At 40.3% G+C, this 24,134-nt stretch overlaps 1 protein-coding gene and 1 long non-coding RNA gene across 12 annotated transcripts in view; both read right to left on the bottom strand.

Annotated features, from left to right (window-relative positions):
- specc1 (sperm antigen with calponin homology and coiled-coil domains 1) overlaps positions 1–24,134 on the bottom strand; it is a 111,294-nt gene that overhangs the window by 35,096 nt on the left and 52,064 nt on the right. For 10 of the 11 annotated variants that reach the window (XM_034232977.1, XM_034232987.1, XM_034232980.1 and 7 more), the window contains 8 exons: positions 23,254–23,461; positions 22,585–22,658; positions 17,227–17,402; positions 12,933–13,087; positions 11,834–11,934; positions 11,661–11,736; positions 10,304–10,448; positions 5,686–5,788 (listed from right to left, as the gene is read on the bottom strand). In XM_034232977.1, the coding sequence (XP_034088868.1) occupies positions 5,686–5,788; positions 10,304–10,448; positions 11,661–11,736; positions 11,834–11,934; positions 12,933–13,087; positions 17,227–17,402; positions 22,585–22,658; positions 23,254–23,461 (1,038 nt within the window). Of the gene's footprint in view, positions 1–5,685; positions 5,789–10,303; positions 10,449–11,660; positions 11,737–11,833; positions 11,935–12,849; positions 13,088–17,226; positions 17,403–22,584; positions 22,659–23,253; positions 23,462–24,134 lie in introns of those variants that run through there. The other variant, XR_004570683.1, reaches the window with a different exon arrangement.
- On the bottom strand, positions 13,439–17,220 carry LOC117557250. The gene is made up of 2 exons (XR_004570685.1): positions 15,599–17,220; positions 13,439–15,037 (listed from the first exon to the last, which is right to left on the bottom strand). It is a non-coding gene; the product is annotated as an uncharacterized LOC117557250 (long non-coding RNA).

Below are 24,134 nucleotides of genomic sequence, written 5' to 3'. Positions count from 1 at the left end.
GTTCCTCGATTATAGCTCCTCCATTATCGCTCCTCCGGTAAAAATAAGGCCATTGGGATGCTACTCAAGATGGCGCAGACAAATCAACTTCCGGTGAGACCGAGGAGCGAGGAAATGAAAAATAAGAGAAGTGAGAAGGGGCCATGGAAACCACGAGAAGCAGGGAAATTAGTTTTAAGAGCAATGGGACGTCCTTTCCTCCGGAGCGTCGCGTGAAGCGACGTCCGTTTGTGATGACGCCGCACAGCTGATCGTCTGACAGCAGCTCTGTCCCCGTTATTTTCACAAACACCCCCGCCTACACATTTACTGACACACACATTTGTATCATCTGTTGTAGACCCAAATAAATAAAATCAAATAAGAACTCATTCTCAAAAAAGATAAACGCCATTCTTAAAATGTATAAACGAACATTAGTTGGATTAATATTGATTAGAGTGCACAAAAGAAATAAAATAATTGAGAGAAGAAAAAGAGATATATTATCTACCAAAACCCAGTTAGACTAATATTCATTGGATTGCACACTTTGTTTGTTTGTGTGGATACGTAGCAAATTAACATTTTAAATAGCACTTAATCACTGACTGAATGGAAATGACAATAAATGAAAATGTAAAACGAAAAAAGCGATCATGAAAATGTTTCCAAAAAATGGATAAAATGATTTTTGACCACTTTGTTGTTCAGATATATCACATATTTGTAACTAAATGATACATTAATTGAAACAAAACACGGTATAAACTGAGGAGTGACTCTCGTGAGATTCATGTATTTTCTTCACTCCGCTGGGAAACTGCTCTCATGTCAAGAAGCATCAGATCAGTGAATGCACTGCATCGTCCAATCAGTGAGCGATACACAGTAAGGGGGCGGGGCGAGTGTCTGAGGATTTCATCGAAGGATGGTCTGGTGGTTCCTCCATTATCGCTCCTCGCTCCTCCGGTAAGAATAAAGCCATTGGGACGCTACTCAAGATGGCGCAGACAAATCAACTTCCGATGAGACCGAGACCGAGGAGCGAGGAAATTAAAAATAAGAGAAGTGAAACGCAGTCATTGTGGTGATAGTGAGGGTAGTCAATCCCTTTTTTGGCAAGACAGTAGTGACGGCCATCTTGGTGACGTGTGTTGTTGTGCGAGACCAGAGATGTAATTCAGCGGTTTCACACAAAAAAAGTCTTAGTTCACAGTTTTACGGCATTTTTTTTTAAACTTGCAAAATTATCTTTTAAATTGACAAACATCATATGTGTAATTCGTGGCATAATTCAAACGGGATAGAAAGATACGTTTTCTCTCGCCATTGACTTCAATACATAATTTTTCCGAAATAAGGACCCATGGAAGTCCACCGGGAGGGACTTCGTCTCGTTTGCCATAAGTATTTTCGCGGAAACACGAGCAATCTGTCCATCAGCTGGCCAAAAGGCATCATATTCATACGGAGAAATGCACCGTTTTCAACTTTCTTAACTCAGAGTTCTGTTGCCCCAATTACGTGTAAGGTGGGAGAAGTACTCAGATCAAGTACTTAAGTAAAAGTAGTATACTGCAGGGCAGCTTGTGAATTTACTCCAGGTGTAACTAAAGTCTGATTTAAAGGTCCCATGTCATGCTTTTCCGGTTATAACCCGTCCCCTTGTGTGTTATGAAGGTTTTTATGTAAACCAGGGGTGTCAAACTCATTTTCATCTCGGGCCACATTCGCATTATGGTTGCACTTAAAAGGGCCGGTTGTAACTTTAAGACTATATCAAAATACATATATGAATATTTAATATATATAAAATAATGTATTATATATTACATTATTGCCTCTGCATTGGATTGTTATCGGATAGGGTAATAACTTCATAATTAACTCGGTCTGAAAGCAGAAGTCTAGGGCAAATAGTTGCAAGTCTCTTCAGTGAGAATGTCACAAAATGATTTTTTTAAAAAGAAAAGCAAAATAAAAATAAAAAGTGACATTTTGAAAAAAAAGTAAAATTTGAGAAAAGGGCAAATTCTGAGAAAAAAATGCATATTTAGAAGAAAAAAAGTCAAATTCTGAGAAAAAAAAGTCTAATTTCAGATGCATTGTGCTCCATGTATGGGCAACGTGCTTCTGTAAATCGCCATGTAACCGTATAACAAACATATTATATTCTTTGCAAGCTCTGGTGGGGCCACATAAAATGAAGTCGCGGGCCGAATTTGGCCCCCGGGCCTTGAGTTTGACACCCCTGATGTAAACGGTCTGCAAAGTCACAAACCCTCAAAGTACACCCTGTAGCGAGTACAACTCTAACACAGAAAATACCTGTCTATGCTGCCCCAGAACGCCTCGTTGGAGATTTCTCCTTTTCTTCCTGGGTACAGTGATGTGCTCATACCCAAATGGACCAATCCGTGGAGCCCTTTACCTTACGTCCGCGGAGCCGTTAGGTTAAGACTTAACCTAACCTGGCATGCGACCAACAACCAATCACATTAATCTCCTGCCCCGGACACACAAGCACGCGGTTTGATTGGCTAGAGCTTGTACTGGCATATTATTTGATTGGCTGACGCTTCCGTCGACGCTTGAAAAGTTGAACTTTTCTTAACTTTCGAAGCAAGCAACGGAGGCAAAGCGATGCGATGGAACCACAATGCAGTTCGGCAAAGCGTGACGTCACCCCATTCAAAGTGAATGGGAAGCGTCTCCGTTGAAGCACGCAATGCTGCCGTGTGGACGTACCGTAACAGATAACAAGTAACAGGGTAATCAGATTACTGTTACATTTCCCTACATTTTGGGATTACAATGTAACAAAAGAAAGACTTTAGTGGTTACATTTCACCATCTACTGTATGTTTTAAACACAAATGGAGAATTTTCTGATCGAAAAGAAACAGAGCAGAGAACTCATTTTCTAAACCTAATATATTTTTCTTTGTTCTCTTGATCTATAAATACACTTAAAAATTGATATTGCTTATCCCTTGTATTTATTTGCATTGGTATTAAGGTAATCCAAAAGTAACGTAAAGCAATCAGGTTACATTACATTTATATTGTGATGCTTAGATTAGGTTACTGATTAAATTAAAGGATCACATTTTAAGAGTAACCCTCCAAACGTTATTTGTAATAAATGTATACCGTTTGTTTTTGGCACAGACATTGATATATACATATATGCAAATTATCCATTTTTCTTATGCAACACAATAAAGTGGCAGTCACACTTGTTCTAAAAATAGATGTTGAAAAGGTTCACTACTACCTAATAGTCTGTATATAGATCAAATTACAGGATGGATAAATAAATGAAAATGCACAAACACGAAGTATCGCAGCTCAAGCAGCTACTCTGGGCGGGGAGTGTTTATTCCACCGACAGAAACTCTCCTAGCAGTCAAATCTTCTTACTGCATTCCTGATTCTTGCAAATAATCACACTGTGTTGCTAAACCCTTTGTGAGAGGGGATCATAGGTTCCATACTTAAATGGGAATGAGGCTCCACTAAGGGTTTCATGTCGCTGTACCCAATTGTCCTGAGCTGAAATGAGATTTGCAAAAACAGAACATTTACATGTAGGCAGGGTCTGGAAAGTAACTAAGCTCAGTCATTAGTACTGTACTACTTCAACTCTACTCCACTACATTTATGTCACAGGGATAAAGACTTCACTTGATGTTAGAGCGTTTACCAATGATGACTGATTACATTTCTTGTTAGCAACTTTTTCTTTATTCATTTAATGGCGTCCTCTGTAGCACTTTGAATAGAAGTTCTTAAAGGAATACTTCTCCCACATAATGATCATTTGTATATCAATGTTTTACCAAGTATGACCTTGAATTCTTGAATAAAAAACTGTCAGTGGATTAAGAAGGAAGACATGTCTTGGTGAATTTATGTACAGTAAAGGGGGGCCATCTGCAAAACTATATTTACTACAGTTTTTAGAGGTCTGTTAAGTGCCTTCATAACCTAAAGCATTCATCCGTTTGCATCTTACAATTTGTTTATAACTACAATAAACAATATTTAATTTTACATTCTGTTCTTGTCTATCTTATTCCCTATACATATGTATATAGACTCCTGCATCTACTTGGTCACTTACAACATTCTCTGCAACATTTAGCTTATTGTTTTTCTTTTTTGCCAACATGTTTGTAGTTTACTTCATCTGCATTACTTGCACATTGGTCTCGCAACATACTCCTTTATTTGATGTTATTGTTTTATGTCTAATATATATTATATTTAATTGTTGGGGGAGTTTGAGATGATTTCATTGCCATATATACACTGTAGCTACTCTGCATATGACAATAAAGCCTTTGATTGATATCAAAATATTCAAACTCTCGCGTAACTTATATATATCTGTTGTAATTTATTGTCTTTTATTATGAATGTAGTAATGTGTTTTTAAGTGATTGTAGTATTTATTACATGTACAGCACTTTGGCCCGACCAAAAATCGCTTTTAAATGTGCTTTATAAATAAACTTTGATTTGATTTGATAACATTTACTTAAAATATTCCTCTATTATTACTTTAGCACTCAATTTGTGTACTGAACCAGTGACCTTCCATCACAAGCCAGCGTTACTAAGCTCCTGCTTCCCAAAGATCCATGTCAAACAAAGGGGTGTGAATCTGAACGGCGTGATTCATGTCAGGCTGTAAACAGCCCCAGCATCTTATCAGGCAGCTCATCAGACACTGTCCGTCAGCAGCAGTTTTATCTCATCTGCTCTGATATTTCCATCACAGAGGATCTGCCGTATTTTTACCAACACGCGCTGTGTGTGACCATCAAAAACAGCCGACAACCTCAGATGAAGGGAGGGTGACTCAAAGTTCACTGAGCCGCATCGTGCTCGAGCAACAGGAACTATTGATCTGCTGACTAATAGCATTTTTGTTACCGTTTATCACCAGTAAAGCGGCATCTATTTTTAGAAGTATTCATCGAACGGTGCCTTTTCATACTGAAGCTGACTCCAGAGAGTCATTTCATTAATCTCCCATCAGAAAGCTGAGTGGGCTCAAATGCCTTCTTTTCTTCCTGACCTAGAGTTTTCAGGTTGGGACCAGTCTTGTGTTTAGAGTTTAGCATTAGCTCTCTGGCATGCTGCTGGCACATAAACACGATGATTACAAATCTGTAATCCCACTGGGCTTAATGGGCTCCTTAAACTGGGTATTAGGGGAGCAGCTAAACCAGGTGATTGTCGGCACTTGGCTCCATGGACACAGGGAACACAGATGGGGACACAACACGATAGCAATGCATAAACAGGTGGACATGCATAAAAACACGAAGGGCTATATAAAAACACGCATGTATAAATCCAGTGTGTCTGTAACACTGGGTGCTTTGCATCACTGTTTCCATAACCTCTGTGCCACAGTGGCTTTAGATCCGCAGTGAGATGACAGCTGGGTGAATGATGTGTCTGCTAACACTGTAATATGCCACTCTAACTCCTCAATGATGGCTGAAAAAGCTACCTGAGGGCAACCCAATACTGCAATATAAATGGGAGAGAGATGCGAGCTGCCATCTTACTTTTAGATAAAAACCTAAGAAGTGTGAGACTGAAATGAAGATGCAAAGGACAGCAGGGTGTGAAAGTAAAAAGAGCCCGACTTGTATTTGAAGGAGGGCTCTGGCCTGTGATCCCTACCGGATAGCCTTCTGTTTTCTTCTGGCACCACTTCAGTAGTGCGTTTCTCTTAGATCCTCCATACTCCCGCGCCAGTGCAGCCAAGGGGTCCTTTCTTTCCACACTGTCACCGGGGAAACGTGAGAGAGAAGGGGGGTTACAGTACAGTATGTCATTCGGAGAAAGATAAGTGTATATCGGAGAAAGATAAGTGTATAGTTTGGCTACCCCTAAAAACTGTTATTATCTTCCCATCTTTACACAGATTTATGCATATAGACTTGAGGTTAGCTTAATAAACACTGTGATTATACAACAACTGTAAGTAGTTACTCTTTTCATAAGAATGTGTTCAATTAACTAACATGTTTCCAGCCAAATGTAGGAAACAATTTGACCATGTGTGGAAGCATTAAGTGGCAAGGGAAAAAATATATTCTGGCGATTCGTTTATTCATGGCTAAACATTGTTTCACTTGTATCAGAGTCAGAAAACATAGTAAAAACAATTAATCAGCTTTAGAAAATGCATCACCAGAATGTGTATCTGATGGCTTCCCCACAATCAAGATGCAAAATGGCTCTGATGTTAAAACAAATGTTTCGTTCCAAAAATGTATATTGTACTCTTTGCTATTTTTATAAATATAATCTTTTAGATAAGCAAAGTTAAAAAAGGTAAGGAGTAGCCTACTCTTTACACACAAAAGGGAAACCAGCTGAAAACAACCTTACACTGTAGTTGTAGAAGAAGTTTTCTTATCCTTTAAGTAAAAAGTAAAATACTTGTTTGAAATGTTACTTAGGTAAAGGTATGCAATTTTTTAATATAATCAGTTATATCATTAAAGTATTCAAAGTAAAAGTACTGAATGCAGAAATATTTCCCATGTGACTGTTATACTAATATATGTTAAATAAAAAATAAATACCTTATGTAAAAGCAGGATTTTCTAGTGTGATAAAGAAGAAAGTGGGGTGAAGATAAAACGCTCAAAATGCGACACATTTAAACGGGTCAGAATATCAGTTTTTGTGTCCCTATACTTTACTTGGCCGGTTGTAGCTTAACGACGGGCCAGAGCACTCACTCTTGTGAGCATATGTTCTCTGTAATGAAAATTAAAAATGTCCGCACACAGATCCAACCTCTCAGACAAACATCTCCATTCTGAAAATGGCTACAGTTCAGGACTTTCAGCCAATAATTGATGAACTTATGAACATACTGTATGTCAGGTGCCTGGTGGATGGAAGTAGGCCAATCTATGTGAATAAATAGCATTTCAACATTGAAGCCCATATGTAGAACTATGAGATAAGCAGCATCTGGGTTTTGCTTGAGTGCAAATACTGTGTGTATTTGTTTTATGTGAGGCAGATTGAATGCCAGAAGGCAGAGATGTTTGAGAAATGTAAACATGATCAAGCATTTTTTCCTATTTTTATTAAAAGTCCCACACAACCATTATGTAAGGCTAACGTCTCACAACTTGTAGCAATATGGGAATATTTTCTGTAAAATAGTTTGTTTGAGTTACAGTAGCTGTATGTATGTAAATAATCAGAATGTATTATTTTTGCTCAACTGATTGCGAGCCAAGCAAACATTGTGTTATTGTTTTAAGGCTCATGTGGACCTAATGGTTTGTGAGGAGGCTTTATAGAACATTCAACAATATAACCAAATATTTTTTTTTTGATGAAATAAAATCATTACAACAATGTCATATGGCTGGTCCTTGTTGTGATCAAACCAATTTTCCATGATGGAGAAAAATGAAAATATGTAATTGTATTAAAGAACGAAAGTTATCCATTCATACCATTCTTTGTTCTTATTCACTTTACATGTAATCTGTAAATGCTCCCTCTATGAAAACCATCAGCAAAGTGAACTATTTGATCTTGTATTAACATTACAGTTCAGTGTATTTGTGTTAGCCCAGAGCTGGCTCAAGATGACTTTGGACGGAAGCCAACAACAATCTAGTGTACACTTTGGCTTTAAGTGAGGGATGTCAAGCATTAGCACAGGCTTTTCTTTTTTGGCATCAATTCCTCACTTTCTTATTTTTCATTTTTGAACTCCATGTTTCCATGCTCACATATTTATTTACACTATATTGATTGCACTGTTATAAGACACAATTAAGAGAGGTACAACAAATCTGTGAAATGTTTATCTGCAGTTATATTTTCACAGAGGGCCTGCTCCCTGGGGTTTGTGCTGAGGCACGGTCGTTGCTCTGAGCACGGTAAACATTTCACACGTCACGGCAGCTCTGCTGTCAAATTCATTAGTCCTCTGTTCAGCGCAGTGCAAGGCCAGAGGCAGCAAGACCCTGTTCAAATAAATACTGCAGGGGGGGGTGAGAGTGCATCAGTAGAGATGGAGCAGCTATATCATAACCCTGAAATCATACCAAACACGGTAATGTACAGATGTGCTGTTGATGTTGTTAAAAAGGCCTGCCCCATGATCTGCATTACAGAAACACATAATATGTCAATATGTGAGAGGGTGGGTGGATGGATGGATGAATGAACGGGTGGATGATGGATGGATGAACGGGTGGATGGATGAATGAACAGGTGAATGAACGGGTGGATGGATGGATGAACGGGTGGATGGATGGATGAACGGGTGGATGGATGGATGAACGGGTGGATGGATGGATGAATGAACGGGTGGGATGAACGGATGGATGAACGGGTGGATGAACGGATGGATGAACGGGTGGATGGATGGATGAACGGGTGGATGGATGGATGGATGAACGGATGGATGAACGGATGGATGAACGGGTGGATGAACGGGTGGATGGATGGATGAATGAACGGGTGGATGAACAGAAGGATGAACGGGTGGATGGATGGATGAACGGGTGGATGGATGGATGAACGGGTGGATGAACGGGTGGATGGATGGATGAATGAACGGGTGGATGAACGGATGGATGAACAGGTGGATGGATGGATGAACGGATGGATGAACGGGTGGATGGATGGATGAACGGGTGGATGGATGGATGAACGGGTGGATGGATGAACAGGTGGATGGATGGATGAACGGGTGGATGGATGGATGAACGGGTGGATGGATGGATGAACGGGTGGATGGATGGATGGATGAAAGGATGGATGAACGGGTGGATGGATGGATGGATGAAAGGATGGATGAACGGGTGGATGGATGAACAGGTGGATGAACGGGTGGATGGATGGATGAACGGGTGGATGGATGGATGAACGGGTGGATGGATGGATGGATGAAAGGATGGATGAACGGGTGGATGGATGAACAGGTGGATGAACGGGTGGATGGATGAACAGGTGGATGGATGAACAGGTGGATGAACGGGTGGATGGATGAACGGGTGGATGGATGAACAGGTGGATGAACGGGTGGATGGATGGATGAATGAAACGTTTAGAAACCTAATACAATAATGCATAAAATGATCTGCAGATTAGTTGCAATCTTAAAATGTTAACCTCATCCAACTAAAACTAAAAAATGAAAGCCTAATAATAATCTAAGAATTTAATATAGCAATAAGAGTCACTACATAATTTTACTAAAGTAACATTTTCAAAGGCTGACCTTACTTAAAATATATATATATTATTTAATATATAAATATCACTTAACGGTATGGTTTTATTACTTTTTATTAATTAAAGGATCCGAAAAAACGTATTCTGCCAAGGACAATAACAATGTAAATACAGATGGGTGAGGAGGAGACAGCTCATTAATATGATGGTAGCAGAGGGAGAAGAGGAGAGGCTGGACAAACAGGTTCCAGATTCCTGATATCTGTCAGTACAGTGTTTGATGTCATCATGTCATATCATCATATGTAGGTTGAAGCTGAGGGTGTTGTCCAGAGTGATGACTGCTTAAATCAACTTTACTGAGTCTCTGTGACTACATGTAAATGTAAACACTGCGTCATCTCCCTCTAATGCAACTTGTTGCAGTGGTACCATGGGTCTAACTATAAATGGGGTGCTGCTATTGGTTTCTGAGTGCTCACTTAAGGGATTGTTTACAGTAAAATGACAAAAGCCTGTTTGCCAGAAAGGTCAGAAGATGACAGCATGTTTGTTTAACATCTGTCTCCCATTCCTTTCTGATAAGTGGACACTTCATTTAAGCACTCTGTGTCAACACCTTGGCAATACAAGTTGGACAACTGCAAAGTATCTGTTAAACTTTAAAATGCAATTGCAGTAGAATATGTGGTTACCTTAAAGGGAAACAAGGCTGCTAAGTCAAATGTGTATTAACACTATAACCTGTTGTCAAGGATGTCAGAGGGGAACTTGTTTAAAAAAAAGAGGAAGAACTGAAACTGTTTTTATGTACAGTCAGTCATTGTTGCACTGCCTGTTTTGTTGCACTTGTTTGGTTTGTCTGTGTTTGACCTCTGTTAAAGACCGCACAAATTAAGAACTAACTTCCCACCTTTCAGTTTGGAACTCCTGTGAATTTCTACAATCATGTGGAGAAGTCATTATATTGTGTTCATTTCCAAAGAAAGGGAGGTTTTTTCTCCCTCTTCGAATGAAACCGCGTAGCTAAAGAAGCTAAATGCCCTAAAGTAAATCCCATAAACACCATTTAGCACACCTCAGCTTGCTGTTTCCTCGGTTGTAGCTGAAGGAGGCTGTGCGGCTGCTGAAGGAGGCAGAGGTTTTGATCACAGACTCCAGAGAAGGGCTCTTCCTCATCAGGCTGTTAGGTTTCAGGTCCTCCCCGCAGCCCGACAACTTATCTGGGGGAGTGAAGGATGCAGGGGAGAAAACTTGAAGAGGAGGGATCATAATATATATAACATGGAATGCAAATTCATCAGTGGTAACTTTAGGGCTGATTTAACAATAGTATGACTCTGTAGTCCAGGTGTCCTGACTGGGGTCACTTTCTTTTTTAGGCTAGTCCACAAAATATCCAAAAATGATCTGCCTCTGTCGTACCTGAACAAGCCCTTCCACACAAAGATATGCTTGAAAAGTTATTTTAGCTTCAGAAAAGGCCGATGGAATCAGTGATGCAACCGTTTCACCTAAATATGGCAGAACCAGTGTTTACGCGGTTTGACCAAAAGATGTAGTTGAAGTCTGACAAATTCAAGTCACTCCGATCATAATGTCTGGTGAAAATGTTTAGACCTAAGCACAATTTGAGGTGTATTAAAAAAAAAGAAAAAAAGGCTGTCAGCAACAGCCCCTCTTATCAATGCCACAAGCGCAAACAAGATGCCACCTCTGTAATGACAGGCACCTCTACCCGGACATGTTTTTCTAACGGAAGCACTTGGCAGTCCATTGAAAATCATTTATATTCAGTGCTTTGGTGCTCAAGTTACAGTCACCTTATTAAGAAAGGAGATGGAACACCAGTCGATTGGAGTTGCAGACATTTGATATAGGGGACTTTATTAAAATGGTAACTAAAAAATGAAACTCCCAAAAAGCATAATAATTTTACATGTGTAAGTGTGTAAATGTTATTGGGTAGCTGATTGATATTTTATTTTTAAAGACTTGGTAAATCAAATTAGAAAATTTTATTATATTGATATCACCAAAGTAACTGTTAGAAATGTTTTAACCATTTGAAAATCTAATTTGCATTTGAGATTTCATTTTCAGAATCTCCTCCTTCTGAATCATTTTCAAGTTTACATCATCGTTTTAATAAAGTAGCCTTTGGGATTTCTTTTATTTACAGTGTTTTCTTTCTGAGAATACAATCATGAAACGACAGACAAGAACAACAGCAGTCGAATTACTGTTCATCTTTTCTCCTCTTATTATTTAACTCTGTAGACATTTTAGCCTTGCTCATTCCTAAACTCAGCAGTACTCCTGCTGGCTGTCCATTGACTCTAAGGCAGTGAGTGAGTAGACTGCTAAATGAGGTATAATACACATATACATGAAACCCCATGACTTCCAGCTAAAACCATCTCTGTGGTACATACCATGATGAAGAGAGAATTCTCCATGGTTGATTCTCTTTTCCAATGTCTTGGATAGCGGCTTTATGTACGTCTGTCTCTAAAAAAACAGAAACAGAAGAAAGATCTCATCAGTCTGAAACAGAGAATAAGTGTTTCATTTATTTGACATTTTAAGGAAAGTATACTGTGTGTACCTGGATAGGGGAGACGGCAGCAGCAGGTGCAGAGCGTACAGAGATCCCACTCAGCAGGCTTCTGGGGCTGGAGTGCATCTGAACTGTGAGGCTGGGCCCATCTGAAGAGCACATACAAATTAAGGATTGTATACAAAAAAAACTGAAATGTGCCATAGCGGAATGTAACTGAACTTTAATCAAATGCTGAACTTTACTTCAGTATATATTTGTAATGATTTCTTTGACATGTTTTGCATTTCTACTCAACCACATGGCAAAGGGAAACATTGAACTTCTTATTGCATTTGTTTCAAAACATTCAAAGGGTAAATAAAAAGATTGAAAAAAAAATGAGTCAATTAATACGTATATTGTCAGCTTAAAAGTATGTACAAGAGTCATTCAATTAGTAAATGTACTGATTTGTTTCAGCTATTAGCAACTTTTTTGGCTGGTCAGTAATTTTTTGGTGTAAAAACATCTCATGGTTCCAGCTTCATAAATTCGAAAATATTGTGAATTTCCTTTTAAAAATGTCATAGTATAACTTGTAATGTTAAGGGTTGGGCTTTTTGCTGTCAGCAAATTTGGGCTCTAGGTAATTGTAAATGTATTCAACATTCCCAGTATTTGTGAAAATAAAACAATCAATGAGGTCAATAATTTAAATATTCGGCAGTTAAGTTGAAGTCTTAGTATTTTTACAGTATGGTACAATTACTTACAATTAAAGGATAAGGTGGGAGAGGAGACTGTCACGATACCAGAGGAAGCTGTATATATTTCTATTTGAGTAACATTTTAACAGTGGTATTTTACAGTGTGGTATTTTTACAAGGCACATAAGGTACTTTTAGATTAAGTACCCAGCCTTACATATATGACATACAGCCTAATGCAAAAAACATCTGGAATAAAATCTACCATTATGATACCTATAATGTTCCCTTTTTGTTTATAGAGGTCAGCCCCCACTGTCTTTCACAACTACATGACTTTGAAGCAGAAACATATGAGTCCAGTGGAGATCTCACCAGCTGTTCTCCTCTAGTTACACTGCTGTGTTGGGATTCCATTTGTGTGTGTCTGTGTGTGTGTTGGGGTGCTCGCTGCTCACTCGGTCCAACAGTATCAAAGGACTTAATGAGAGTCACTCCGGGGACTGAGTCGGCCTCCCCACTGGCGTCGCTGGGTGTGGTCGGGATCATTGAGATGCCGCACCATTGCCGCTGGATATCAGAGTCGGACAGCCTCACCTCGTCACCTTGGGACCTAACAGACAGTGAACAGGGTTGCAGTGTAGAAAAATATACCATACACACACCTGGGGAAGAAAACAACCCTTTACATGCTTATAAGACAAAGGGAATGCTCCTAAACGTTTGCTCAGGGTATTGGCAGGATGATGTGATCAGTGTACCGTTGATAAGGAGCTACAGATTTCAATTTAAAACACACATTTTGAGCAGTGTAATCATTGGGACACCTCGTAGCAATCGCCCTGGTGAACATTGGACTCCAGGCTACAGAGAGAAGGATTTGTCTTTATCAGTGATGAAGGACAAGTGAGGAATTTCAACATTGCATTAAACTTACCTCCAAAGACTGAAAGAGATACACAACCACAGTTGGAACTGGTGTCATTTTATTTATTCATTTGCCTAATGAACAACAGTAACACATCACATGTGTTCTTTCACAGACATAATCATTTTTTAAGTTGTTTTGTAAAGAATAAATTAACAGCACATTCACTGTATTATTCACAACATGGCTTTACTACACAGAGAATTACCTACTACACAGTTAACATCTAATTTTTCTAGATGGTAGTTTTGAGCAAATTTAAAAGTTGACATCTTCAGCACCAGTACCTTATCATCTGGTAGAGAAATATGGCTTTTAATAAAAATGCACAAATTGAATATATCTGAAAGAAACCAGACTTTTTAACCTGAGATCCTGCAGCATGCAATTATACTACAGCAACACAGAATATGGTGTAAGGTTTTGGCTCAAATATGAAATAAATCCACTGTGTGATAAATGACTGAAAGTGAGCGAAATCATAACAATTCTGATATGATACATTAATAAGGATGTTGAAAAATCTCTAGATGGCTTTAACACAGGGATTCAAGATTGATCAACAAGTTTAAGTCACTTAGTCATTTAAAAGTCAAATGCTAGAAAATGAGATCAACTCATCATCTGACAGTGGTGCTGAAAGGGAAACTTAACCCTTTTAGGAGCCTATACACAGTTTTCTTAGTCTTTGTGTTGAAAAAGAACACCAACCTTTTGGTATGTCTGAGTAGAGTAAACAAGTGACTGAGGTACAGCTGTTTGTGTTTGTGGCAGTCCTAAAATCTAATGTTGGCAGTGGTTGATATCAAACTCATCCTGGTTATTTTATCTGGCAGAAATAATTAATACTCTGTGCACTTAGAAGGAGCATAGTAATAATCAGAAATACACATACAAAGAGTAACAGAGCAGATGATACCAATAAGTCAACATTGATGTCACCTATGTACAGTTATTGTGTGTTCAATGGTGCCATCTAATGGTTTTATATGACATTGCATTCTGTTTCATTACAGGGCCAAACTGAGATCTTTAACAGATCATAAATGTTTTTCAGTAAACAGACAGAAGTCAAAGTGAAAACAATTTGACTAATACAAAACAAAGTAAGAAAAGCAAATGTGAGTACCAGCACAATAACATGCCACCTCGTTTTTCTAAATCTAAACAATATCAACCAGACTCAATTTCGCTGTATTGCTATTGCCTTCAAATATGTACTTTCTGATAGAACAAGTCCGACTGTCAGCTCACTTAATATGTATCGAGTCTTTTTCCTAATTTATTACCCTCTTGTTTACAATCTCAAGGCACAAATCAGCTTCACACAGTATGAGAGGAGAGTCTTTCCAACATATGGCATTTCTTTAACACAGGTCAATAAATTGACGAACAAAGAATACATTCAGAAAGAAAAGTACATCATTATTATTTAAAAGGTTCCAAAAGACATGTAGATAAATGGAAGCCAGACTCTGTCAGGAGACTGTTTGGGTACTGCATTTACACAATACATTTTAAATGACACAGAAAGGTAATAAGTGCAACATTAACACTGTCTTCACGTGGTGGCGGGCACTTCTCTAGTGACCTTCCACTGCCGTCTTGGTATCAAAAGTGGCTCCAGCGCCTAATCTGAAAAGAAAAGAAGAGGGAAGATGATATAGTGTATGAAGATAATATTAAACATGTGCATGTGCAGCAAAACACGAGATCTTACATGTCTTAACATTTTTATTATAAAAAGCTCTTCTGTTCACTTCTCGATTTTTAAAACTGTTCCATGCAAACCTCATTGGATTAATAAGGTCACTCATAATGTCTAGTGTTACTTAAGAATCACCCAGTGATGAAGATATTATGCAAATGTATCGTGATGCAGAGCATGAGTTTTATCCAGTCATGCCGTGCAGACCATCCTGCTATTCACCAAAAAAGTAGAAGGGTTATTCATTCGTGTAACAGCAGATGGCACCAGATACATCTTTTTAAACAGTAGAACCAGGCAGAGCAAACCAAAAGAAGGTAAGATAGTCCTGAATCAGCCAGCAAACAGAGGGACACACAGTCAGACTGAAGCAGCAACACGAAGCCAAACACAGACAGGAAGTCAGTGAGCAGCAGCAGCAGCAGCAGCAGCACACAGAGAGGGAGAGCAGGCTGGCTGACAGAGGGCTGGCAGGACAGGGGACTCACCTGGACGTTACACAGGGAGGCTTGTCAGAGGGACATCTTTGACAGGGTCATCACAGGGAGCTGCTGGAGGCGGGGAGCGGACGCAGCGTAACAGCTAATCTCGGGGGAAAGTGTGCTGATTTAACCTTGGTCTAAAACCAGTAATGTAGTAAATTCCCATGGACCACATGCATTTGGCTTTAAACCAAATACAACTATTTAGTACGCCTTAAAGCTCCTCTCACGAGATTTTTGATATAGTGCAACTGAAAAAGTATTTAGAGATCATTGGTTTGCATTAAGGACTATACTGGTCACACGGAAAAAACGCTTTACAGTAGCAAATCTAAGTGGACTTTGCTACAGGAAGTACTTGACCTGGCTTGATAATGAAAAGGGACAAAACTGTCAAAAACACCATGGCATTAGCACGCTCAAAAACAATTATATATACAGAATACCAACACACTAACACACTCTCTAAAAGTATGTCACATCACTGCATGGCCACAGTTCAATACCACTACATACAATCTTAAATAGCCTGATACATTGGTGTGACATATTGACAGTTACACTGGCCTCTGTTTTGTGTTGCTTTGTATATCAGCTTTTGTCACTGTTTGCCTTCTCATATAATAATAGTTGTATCCAATGAATACACTGATGTTTGGTGTGGAGTGTGAATTGAGAGAATACTATAGGGCAATGCTCAGTGTGGAAGAGGGAGACAGAGAGGGCAGCAGCTTAAAGGAGGAGAATACACAGAGGGAAATACTGCAAGAGACTGCTAATTTACCATCAGAGTCTGCCAAATCCCAGGAATCTCAACTCTAATACTCCAAGGATTTCATCTCGTACAAGACTTGCGTGAAGCTACAGTTGGTAACTCTATTGAAAATATGTTTCTTCATATTAACTGTCAATGTATACTGACAGTAGTGCATGAAACAGATAATATGTGAAAACTCATGTTCCTCTGCCTCCCACCAGCGCTCTAAATAGCATTTGGAAGATTCTCCTGCACTGAAGAGAAACAGCCAATCAAAACCGAGGAGCTTCACACAGTGTAAATCACTGCTTGTGAACTCTAGTAAACTGTCAAACTAGGTACTGATCAAATATGAATAAGGATTCTGTAACTGCGTTTTCTTTCCCAGCATGTCGGCTGGGTCAAAACGTATTAATTTCACAGCTAAACATTTAAGGCAAGGGATACACAATACAGTTACAGATTACTGTATCATATTTGATCAACGTTGCTGGGTTTGACAGTTTAATAAAAATGTACAAGCAGGTGTTGAAACTGCAATGAAATCTTGCAATTGCCATTAGGAGCACTGGGGGGAAGCAGAGGAACATTATCATTTTTCACATGTTATCTGTCTCATGCACTATTGACAACATACATGACAAGTTTTTTAAATAATGTAACCAACTGAAACTTAAAGCAAGAGATGAATGAGAATGACATTTTGATATATTTCTAAACAGTGGATGGGGATTTGGCAAAACTCTGGCAGGTATCTCATACCCACGTTGTGTTGAGAGAGAAAGGAGCTGCAGCCCGATGCTAAACAAGGGGATCCCAGAGGGGTTTAGGGGACGGTGGAGGAACTGAACAAAATGCATTATGATGGAGCTGGTACCTGACACCCTGCAGGGCCTCCAGGTCTGTGGAGAGCTTGGCGCTGCGATCCTGCTCCTCCTGCAGCTGTCTCCGGAGAGCACGCAGCTCCTGCTGAGCCTCCACCTTGATGTCGTTGGCCACCACCACGGCTGTCTGGAGGTCCGCCTGGAACCGACGCCACTCTTCTTTTTCATCCTAAACACACAAACATATGGATTTATTCAGCACAGGCAAGTATAGAAACATTCAGGACATTTCATACAAACACAGGAAGTGTTTGTGCACTTGGGATTTAGTTCAATTTAGGTTCATTTAACGGATACAACTATTTACTTTATCATCTACTTACAAAAAAAAAACCCTGGCATTTATAAAGGCATCAAAAACGATATGACTATCATGGAAAATGACTGTGTCAAAAAAGTTAGCACTTTCACAGTCTTTGGAACATAGATATGTTGAAGTAAAAAATAACCCAAAACCAAAAAATCTATGGCTTGATATGTTTTTAAATCTCCTACAGACACAAAACAAATCAGAAAAGCAATCCAAAGGGAGAGGGAAAAACAGCGGCTGTTTGCTTCATAATAATAACTGCTACTGTGTGCAACTCGATTTTGACAGGAAAGCTACTGGAGACTTCTAGAATTGTGTGAGTATCATTGTGTTTTTAGACTTCTCTGTTTCAGTGTGTGTACTCTGTATCAATGCTCTGAAGTTGATCTGACTGAAATTGTGATTTTAAATCTCAAAACCGCTACACTATCTGTCAGGCAGAAACTTGGGAACAAGTAATTTGACTGAAACCTTAAAAGTGAACTAACTGATTGCTAGGGTTAACTTTGATTTAAACATTTGTAGAATACTAAGAGCTTTATTGAGTAGGTGTAACTGTATTAAGGGTTAAACTCATAACTTTATAACTTAGGGTTTAATGTAATTGACTTAAAAGACAATAACACATCAGGAGGAAGCCAGTCTAGATTTCCTTTTGAGGGCCACCAGCTGCAGAGAGTTAACTAATTTTTTTTTAACTAATTAAAGGGACGTTGCCCCACAGCTGTGAGAACTCAGCAATCAGGTGTCCATTTTAGGTAGCACTTTCCTGGAGCATCAGCTCCAGCGTCAGACAGGCTATTGAGGCTAAGACTGGCAAAGACATTAGAGTCCTGCGGGAGTAAGACTGGCAAAGACATTAGAGTCCTGCAGGAGTCACGAGGGAGGCAAATCCTACTCTGATTGAGCTAAGTATCGCTGGTGTTTTATTTTCTTTGGTTGTTTAGCCCCTCATGCTATAATCATGTGTATTTTCTCCATTCCTGTTTATGTGTCTTCTCGCAATTATCACTGGCACCGTGTATCTCGTAATCGATATAACCGGCCTGCTCTCGTCTATCCCACATGCTCCACTGAGATCCAACCTCTAGTTTCAGGCGGCCTGTGGAACTGCCAGTCAGCTGTTCCTAAGGCTGACTTCATCTCTGGCTACGCCTCCCTGCAGTCTCTGGATTTCCTTGCTCTCACTGAGACGTGGATTACTCCATCCAACACATCCACCCCAGCAGTTCTCTCCACAGCATATTCCTTCTCCCATACACCTAGACCCACTGGCAGAGGAGGTGGCACTGGTCTCCTGCTCTCTCCCAAATGGAGCTTTTCCCTCTTCAAGCTACCTAACTTCACTCCTTCCACCTTTGAATTCCATGCCGTCAAAGTAACCCATCCTATACAATTAACCATTGTTGTTCTCTACCGTCCACCAGGCGCCTTGGGGGACTTCTTGGAGGAATTAGATAATCTCCTCTCACACATCCCTGAAACTGGTCCTCCCGCTGTACTTCTCGGAGACTTCAACCTCCAGACGGAGAAGATAGACGAACTAACATCTCTGTTAACCGCCTTTGCTTTCTCACTGTCTCCGTCCCCACCAACTCATAAAGCTGGCAATGTCCTTGATCTCATATTCTCAAGGAACTGCACTACTTCTAACCTAACTGTAAACCCGCTCCACACATCCGATCACTTCTTCATTTCATTCTCTCTACCCCTTTCCAAACATAACAAACTAATCTCTTCCCATCCTGCACCTGTCCGCCGTAACCTTCGCTCCCTCTCCCCCTCTACCTTTGCCTCATCGGTGCTCTCAGCCCTCCCTTCCTCTGACTCGTTCCAACTCCTACCTCCAAACTCTGCTGCAGAAACTCTCCTCTCTACTCTCTCATCCTCTCTGGACTCTCTCTGTCCTCTCACATCTCGGCAGGCTCGTCAGTCCCCTCCTGCTCCCTGGCTAATTGACGCACTGCGTGCTAATAGAACCGTCCTTCGGGCAGCAGAGCGGAAACGGTAGAAATCCAAACACCGTGACGACCTCCTAACCTATCAAGCTCTCCTCTCCTCTTTCTCTGCTTCGATCTCTCAGGCAAAAAGCACTTTCTTTCAAGATAAGTTCCAATCTTCCTATTCCAATCCCAAAAAACTATTTTCCATCTTCTCCTCCCTCCTGGACCCTCCAAAAGCCCCTTCCCCCTCCTCCATTCTGTCAAGCGACTTTGTTAACCACTTTGAAAAAAAGGTTGATGATATTCGCTCTTCTTTTTCTGACTCACCTTTACTCACCGCTGGGTCACCAGACCCTCCTTCCACCAACACACTTACCTCCTTTTCCCCTCTCTCTCCAAGTGAGGTTCTTACCCTCATTACCTCTGCCCGCCCTACCACCTGTCCTCTGGACCCTATCCCTTCAAACCTCCTTCAGACTATCGCTCCTGATATTCTACCGTTTCTCACCCATTTCATCAACACTTCTCTAACTTCTGGTCTTCTACTCTTACCTCAAGGAGGTAAGAGTAAACCCTCTCCTAAAGAAACCCACTCTCAACCCGTCTGATGTTATAAACTACAGGCCTGTCTCTCTCCTCCCGTTCCTGTCTAAAACACTTGAACGCGCTGTCTTTAGACAACTCTCCTGCTATCTCCATCAGAACAACCTTCTGGATCCGCACCAGTCTGGTTTCAAGGCAGGTCACTCCACAGAAACTGCTCTCCTTGCTGTCACTGAGGAACTGCACACTGCTAAAGCAGCCTCCCTCTCCTCTGTCATCATCCTTTTGGACCTGTCTGCTGCATTCGACACAGTGAATCATCAGATCCTCCTTTGCACTCTCCAAGCACTTGGAGTTTCAGGCTCTGCACTTTCCCTCCTCACCTCATACCTGAAAGACCGCACAGGGTTACTTGGAGAGGGTCCGAGTCCGACCCTTGTCAATTAACTACAGGGGTCCCTCAGGGCTCTGTTCTTGGTCCCCTCCTCTTCTCCCTGTACACAAACTCGCTCGGATCAGTCATTAGCCCGCATGGTTTTTCATACCACTGCTACGCTGACGACACCCAATTAATTCTGTCCTTTCCCCGCTCAGAGACCCAGGTTGTCGCACGCATCTCTGCTTGTCTAGCTGACATCTCTCAGTGGATGTCTGATCATCACCTCAAGCTCAACCTTGACAAGACTGAGCTGCTCTTCCTCCCGGGAAAAGATTGTCCCACTCTTGACCTGACAATCAACATCGGCACCTCTGTTGTTTCCCCGACTCAGACTGCAAGGAATCTGGGTGTGACCCTAGATAACAACCTGTCCTTCACTGCAAACATCGCTGCTACAACCCGTTGCTGCAGATACACGCTTTACAACATCAGGAAGATACGTCCTCAGCTGACCCAGAAAGCGACGCAGGTTCTGGTCCAGACTCTCGTCATCTCACGCCTAGACTACTGCAACTCCCTCCTGGCTGGTCTACCTGCATGTGCCATCCGACCTCTGCAGCTCATCCAGAATGCAGCTGCTCGCCTGGTCTTCAACCTTCCTAAATTCTCCCACACCACGCCGCTCCTCCGCTGCCTTCACTGGCTTCCGATAACTGCTAGAATCCACTTCAAGACAATGGTACTTGCGTACCATGCTGCGAATGGATCTGGCCCTTCCTACATCCAGGACATGGTTAAACCGTACACCCCAGCGCGTGCACTCCGCTCTGCATCAACTAAACGGCTCGCTGCACCCTCACTGCGAGGGGGACCCAAGTTCCCATCAGCAAAAACACGTGGGTTTGCTATCCTAGCTCCAAAATGGTGGAATGAGCTCCCCATTGACATCAGGACAGCAGATAGCTTACACACCTTCCGGCGCAGACTGAAAACTCATCTCTTTCGACTCCACTTCAAGCGATTGAACTATTAACAAAGCACTTATATACTAATAAAGGGCTGGCTTATCTAAAGCCAGTTGAGTAGCACTTGAAATGTTTTTGCTCTATAAAGCATGATGTACTTATATGATTCTGTTTTCTTCAAGTTTGTATTTTGTTGGTCGAACGCACTTATTGTAAGTCGCTTTGGATTAAAGCGTCAGCTAAATGCAATGTAATGTAATGTAATGCTAAAAGATAGTAGAGAGCCCTTGGCACTGAAAAGAAAAACAATATGTAGGCCTACAATCAATGTTGTAAAAGCAGAGATCAGTACCATGTAGTTTTGTTTTTGGGAAAAGATCCATTTAAAATAAAATATATATCTTTTTCTTCAGCATCTACTGAATCTTGGGTGCCCATTATTTAACATTTAGGCAGGACGGTAGAGGCAGTTTTAAAGATAACTGAAAGGATTGTACAAAATGGAAAAAGGAAAGTGGTATCTGGTGCATTCCAAAATGCATAATTCATCAAAACAAGAAAAAGCAGAAATGTTGTTAATGGATCAATACCAAAGAAAATAGATAACTGCCTGTCTGAACAGCCCATCTGGATGCTACTGGAATAACACTCGGATAGATGACTCCAAGGTCATACATTTGGCAAAAACACAGCAAAATCCTGGCACTAGGCCTTAAAGTGATAATCTACCCAGAGAGGCATCAACACTTCCAGACCAACTTTCAATGCATCACTGAAACCAATCTCTGGTGTCGGTATGTTTATATCTTTGGTTCCAATCACTCAGAACTTCACTACAACATGGTAACTGTAAATGCACTGCTTCTGTGTCATGGTATAGATATCTCTAAGCTCAGACAACCTGGCCGAAGTAGAGCATTTTATTTCTTGAGTATTTATACTTTTACAACATGGTTGAAGGTTCAGAGAGAGAGAGAAGAAGACAGAAAGGTAGATGTGTTAGAGAAGTCTGTCAAAGATACATCTGATTTCCAAAGTCAAAACTGTGTTAGGACATTTCTTGTTTTAACTTTTGGAACTTTCTTCTATATTCTATTTGAAACACCTATCATGTGACTTAAGTCTGCAACACTCATTGATTTCAGATGTTCAAAAACAAATCATGTCACCACAGATGTTATGAAAGGAGCTACATAATAAAGCTTTCTTACCTTCACCTGTCTACTCAAGACTTTCATATGGCGGTCTGCTTCTACTTTCTGCTCCTCCATCTTTTTGACAAGATCTGCAATGATAGATACACGTTTTTTTGAGAACCACATGTCTTACGTACTGTGAACTTTAGGCAGAACTGCAGTCATTTAAAATAATGCCCTCTGATACAAAAGCCAAGCCATTTTAAACTGTGCAATTCAGCATTGATATATTTTAAATACTAATACACCACTGTATATATTGTGATAAACATATCATATTTAGTTGTAAACTCTGCAAATCTTTTATTGTTAACTTCATATTTTAATATACATATTTGCATCGGCCATTTAACTGAATCCACTTATTTTTATATAAATATATTGATATAATTGTATTGCATATTCTTACTTTAACTTCTGATGTGTACGTAAATAATTTTGTATTCCTTTAAAAACATTATTTATATTTTATTTTATTCTATCCTAAAAGGTCAAAACTGTCACAAAAATCTATTTCCCCCAGGATAAATACAAGTATTTTGATTCTAATATATCCTACCTTCATCAAGTTACTGATTTCACTTTATGGTGGTTTTAGAAATATTTCTAATCTTTTATGAATTCCCTTTGTACAAAAGAGGACAGACAAAATGGAACAAAAAACATCCAGTGAGAGTAACATACTCTCCATGTCCAGGACGGCTTGCTTGGTGTGGCAGTTGACGGCCCTCTGCTGCTCCACCTGGTCCTCCAGCTCAAAGATGGTCTCCTTCAGCTCCTTCACCTGGTTCTCAGCGTGGACCCCGACCTCCTCCAGGGAAGTCACCCGGCTGCCCAGATCCTGCTCCCTCCTCTCGGCCCGCTCCTGAACCTGCTGGCATTTGGCCTCCACCTGTGTGTGTGTGTGTGCATTTGTGAGATTATTATGAGTTAGTTCAGATATAGTTAAAACAAAGTGGCAGTGTTTCATGTGAGAGTAATTGCTGGCTGTCACTGCACTAATTACATCAAAGCACTCAACAGCACTCCAGGCTCAGTAAGGGCAAATCATTTATGAGATCTTCCAGAAATCATGTGGGGAAGTGTTCCAGTTGTTCTTGAAGGATTTCAAAGATGAGATATATAAAATCTGTCCTATAATTTCTTTGAGGGAGATGATTTAAGACTTGAAACATGTTATGGTATTATTCCATTGCATCATCATGATGTTACTGCTACACATAATACACAGACAACTCTTGGTGGTCAAGCAATAGATTGTTTTCCCCCTAGATTCCACAGCTTACTTAAAGAGGTCCGTATATGCTTTTTGGAGTATTCCCTTGTTGTATAGGCTTTTTTTTGCAATGGTTTGCCAAGGCTAAAATCCCAAAGTTCACACCAGGGGGAGTTTCTCTCCTACACACTCCACAAAGTTAAGCACTGTGCTAGCTTAACTTTGTCTGACAATGACTATTTGGCCACAGAGTAAATACTGACATGAGTGGGGACTGTGACTCATTGAACTAAAACGTTGCTGTGCTGTCTTTATTGGATGTGACTGCCTCAACATGTTTATTGCATTA

The sequence above is a fragment of the Gymnodraco acuticeps genome, unplaced genomic scaffold (genome assembly GCF_902827175.1).
Source record: "Gymnodraco acuticeps unplaced genomic scaffold, fGymAcu1.1, whole genome shotgun sequence".
Classification (NCBI taxonomy): domain Eukaryota; kingdom Metazoa; phylum Chordata; class Actinopteri; order Perciformes; family Bathydraconidae; genus Gymnodraco; species Gymnodraco acuticeps.
Note: the sequence above shows the minus strand (reverse complement) of the source record. Positions and strands in the feature narration are given on the sequence as shown.